The 3768-nt window shown below is 37.1% G+C and overlaps 1 protein-coding gene across 1 annotated transcript; it reads left to right on the forward strand.

Moving 5' to 3' along the window:
* The first annotated feature begins 832 nt into the window (after positions 1 to 832).
* LOC149255442 (uncharacterized) lies at positions 833 to 2301 on the forward strand. The gene is made up of 4 exons (XM_089455043.1): positions 833 to 1073; positions 1182 to 1291; positions 1405 to 1611; positions 1748 to 2301. Exons 1-4 carry the CDS (start codon positions 833 to 835, stop codon positions 2114 to 2116), a joined length of 927 nt encoding a protein of 308 aa, XP_089311169.1. The 3' UTR covers positions 2117 to 2301.
* Positions 2302 to 3768: the final 1467 nt, after the last annotated feature.

Genomic DNA, 3768 nt, shown 5'->3' on the forward strand with positions numbered 1-3768 from the left:
TGGGCTTATTGGTCTGATCACAGCATATTCTATGCGCTATTACAGCTCTAGTGACCCTTGGAACAAATCAATTTTAGCCTGTAGCAAAATCAAAGTAGCATTGATACACAAGTTTCTCTACAATTTGCTAAACTTCTTATTCAAGGAAACTTCATATTTCCCTGTTCAAACAAACGTTGTGTTACCCGAGCAATATCAATCTCCAATGGCCATACTGAAAGTCTATTTCTTGTAGCTCCCTTGCAACACTCTGCGTTAACTGATCTAGGTATGTAACACATAGAATAACGTTATGCACAGATTTATTATTACATGGAACACATTTTGCTTGTAGACCTAATAGAATACATATTTATTATTACATGGAACAAGTTTTGCTTGTAGACCTCATAGCTTGTACTCGTGTTGTACAGATAACTAATAAGAAAACACAGCACGAAGAAGTAACTCCTCCAGAGCCTTGCTGCTTTTCAGATCAGAGATTGGTAAACAGATAATTAATATGAAAAGACAGCACGAAGAAATACCTGCTCCAGAGACATGCTCCCTCTCTGAGACTTGTGACGTCTCAGAAACTGCTAAAAAGTAACTAAAAAACCTTCAAATCTATTCTTACAAGTTTTGTAGTACAAACACAATGTTAATTCAGATTCTTCAATATTGTTCTACAAGCAGAAACAGGAAAGTACATCAAGTTTTGTAGTACAAACATAATGTTAATTCAGATTCTTTAATATTTTTCTACAAGCAGAAACAGGAAAGTACTTTTGAGATAGCAGCCAAGCATCAACTTTGTAGAACAATCACAATACAGGAGTTAAAAGGGCTGAAAATGGGAACAACTTTTCACGGCCAGGTTCTAGTGATATACAAAACACTGGTCGACAAAGCCCACGGAATTGAATTGTTACGTGCTGACCTGGTGGACAGCAAAGGGCATATGACAATTACGCTAAATGTGCCACACAGCCTCATTGCTGCTACTGAAGCGAAGCTTCTAGTTGGCCAGGGAATCTGTGTTACAGATTTCAAGGTCTCTGCTAAGACAGTCTACGACCATGGAGACTGTCCGTGTATACTTGTTTTGCATGGGAAGAGCATATTGGAACCAATTCCACCTATCTGTATGGAATACAGATTTGTTCCCACGACAACTATTAACTAGCTCACCTGCACAACAGCTGAGTTTGCAATCGGCACAGTTGTCGGTCTTGTAACAACAGCGAAAGAAATAGCTGGTCAATATGTCCTAACTATCAAGGACGGCCCAGCTGAAAAAGACAAAGCCACGGTATATACGAATTCAACCATTTATTCTTTTTAACATTTAAATCATCTATACATTTTAAGTAACCGTTCACTTAAAAGCAATTACATTTAACACTAGTACATTTTGCAACGCAGGTCTATCTTTTCAATACATTTAAGCCAATTTTCAAATCCATCCAACAACAAATTTCGAAACAAGAAGCACCAATGGTCCTGTTTCGAAATGTTGCCCGAGGCAAAGAACGTGGCTCATTACGGACATGCAAATCTACATTCATTACACCCATTACTTCAGACAGGGTACTTGGAGACCTGAGAAAACTACTTGCCTCAACAACAAAGGTCCTCTCATACTCCACAAAATATATATTATAAATCTTTATTTCCTCTTCTCCTAAATCACGCACGTTCATTTAACATCCTTTTAGCATTTTTATTACAATATCTAATGCTAGGCTTGTACTGAAACATGGACCAGGTTAAAGGTATGCTGACTATAGCAGACATACACGCAGAACCCTTTGTTATAATCTGTAACAATTGCTCTCTGCCCGCCGATACATTTGGAACAGTTATCATGGACCAACTTAACTGTTCTACATGCAAACAGCTAACTACATATCGACGCAGTTTGCAATTAAATTGCACAATCCAAACAGAGGGAAATGTTCAATACAAATGCATCCTAAAGGACAGTTTACTGCTCGAACTGTGTCCATCCTTAACAGGACTGACGTATGAAAAATATCTCGAAGACGTTGGTGACGTTACATACAGTTTGCGAGATTTCCATGTACACAGCAACTTCCTGTTGGATAGTTCGGATGTCATTGTCCGGACAGATTGACACATTTTATCCTCTGTAGGGTGTCACTTTCTCTGGTCTACGAGTTCATATTTGCTGGAAGCTTGGAATACCATCTTCATAGAATTGTTATATCTGTCTTTATTATTATTTGAACATAAGAACTCTTCCTCTGGGCATTTTAGTTTCTGTTGGGCTGAAAATAAACAACTCTGATGAATGTTTTGATGCTTCGGATTACCATCTTCTTGCTACTGTTATACCTGTAGTTACTCTTCCTTTGGGCATTTACTTTCTACTGGAATGAAAAGAAAGAAAGCTCCTTATTGTTTAATGGCAGAAGTTTGTCATGCCATTGGCAACTCAATGTTTTGAACTCTTGTATCAGTTGAATTCACTTAATATCCACTTGAAACATTTTTTGTACTACTCTTTGATCTGAATGACTATGCTGACTGCTTTCTAACAAATATTTTGGAGAAGCCTGATTCTTCCTGCAAAACTCATGGACTGGCTACAGGTGGTGAATGAAGAATTACATTGTCATTGAGTCATAACTATGTGTCTTGAATTTAAAATGATAATAAAGTTGTTATGATTCTTTTCTTCTGATGCTTAGATCCAGAGCTGACTACTTTGCTTTAAACGTGATATAAAAATAGCTTCAGGTCAACAGGAGTAAAGAACTTTATTGATTTATTTCTTGTAAATCATCTAAGCAGAAATATGTTGGTGTTTTCAGATATGCAATAAAGGCAAATGCCATATAATAACTGATGTTGGCTTCTAAATTGACCAATGGCCTCAGGGCCGCATTGGTCAAGCATTTACTGATTTTTACTTAAGACAAATCTAACTATATTTCAGTCTTATTCTGTCTGATTTATAAAGGGAAAGGCATCTAGATCGAGGAAATACTGATCTGCTAGATCTACGAATCTGTTACCATAATGCAGTTAGTGCTCTCCAATTGCTTCTAGCATGAATGCCAATCTAGATGATACAGAATGGTGCATGCTGAACATCAGGCACTAGATCATCTTGTGTGTTCCTGAGTTGATTAGCTACAAGTATCATGCGGCAATCAAATGGAGGATTTCTTATACTACTTGAAAATCTTCATTCTTGACACATTACAAGCAAAAAGAATGCTATTATTTGGCAGACCTAGGCAAATTAACTATATTGTGTCAAAATTAGCTCAGCGTAAAAACTGAAACGAATACTCATGGACTGGCTACAGGTGGTGAATGAAGAATTTGCTATTGCTGAGGCCCTCATGACCACTGTTCATGCAACAACAAGTAGGCATGGGGCTCTTTGTTTTAAGTCCTGAATTTAAAATGATAATAAAGTTGTTATGATTCTTTTCTTCTGATGCTTAGATCCAGAGCTGACTACTTTGCTTTAAACGTGATATAAAAATAGCTTCAGGTCAACAGGAGTAAAGAACTTTATTGATTTATTTCTTGTAAATCATCTAAGCAGAAATATGTTGGTGTTTTCAGATATGCAATAAAGGCAAATGCCATATAATAACTGATGTTTACCATAATGCAGTTAGTGCTCTCCAATTGCTTCTAGCATGAATGCCAATCTAGATGATACAGAATGGTGCATGCTGAACATCAGGCACTAGATCATCTTGTGTGTTCCTGAGTTGATTAGCTACAAGTATCATGCGGCAATCAAAT

This window comes from Pinus tabuliformis, chromosome 7, assembly GCF_031772625.1.
Source record: "Pinus tabuliformis cultivar Carrire ecotype Pingquan chromosome 7, CPIR1, whole genome shotgun sequence".
Classification (NCBI taxonomy): Eukaryota; Viridiplantae; Streptophyta; class Pinopsida; order Pinales; family Pinaceae; genus Pinus; species Pinus tabuliformis.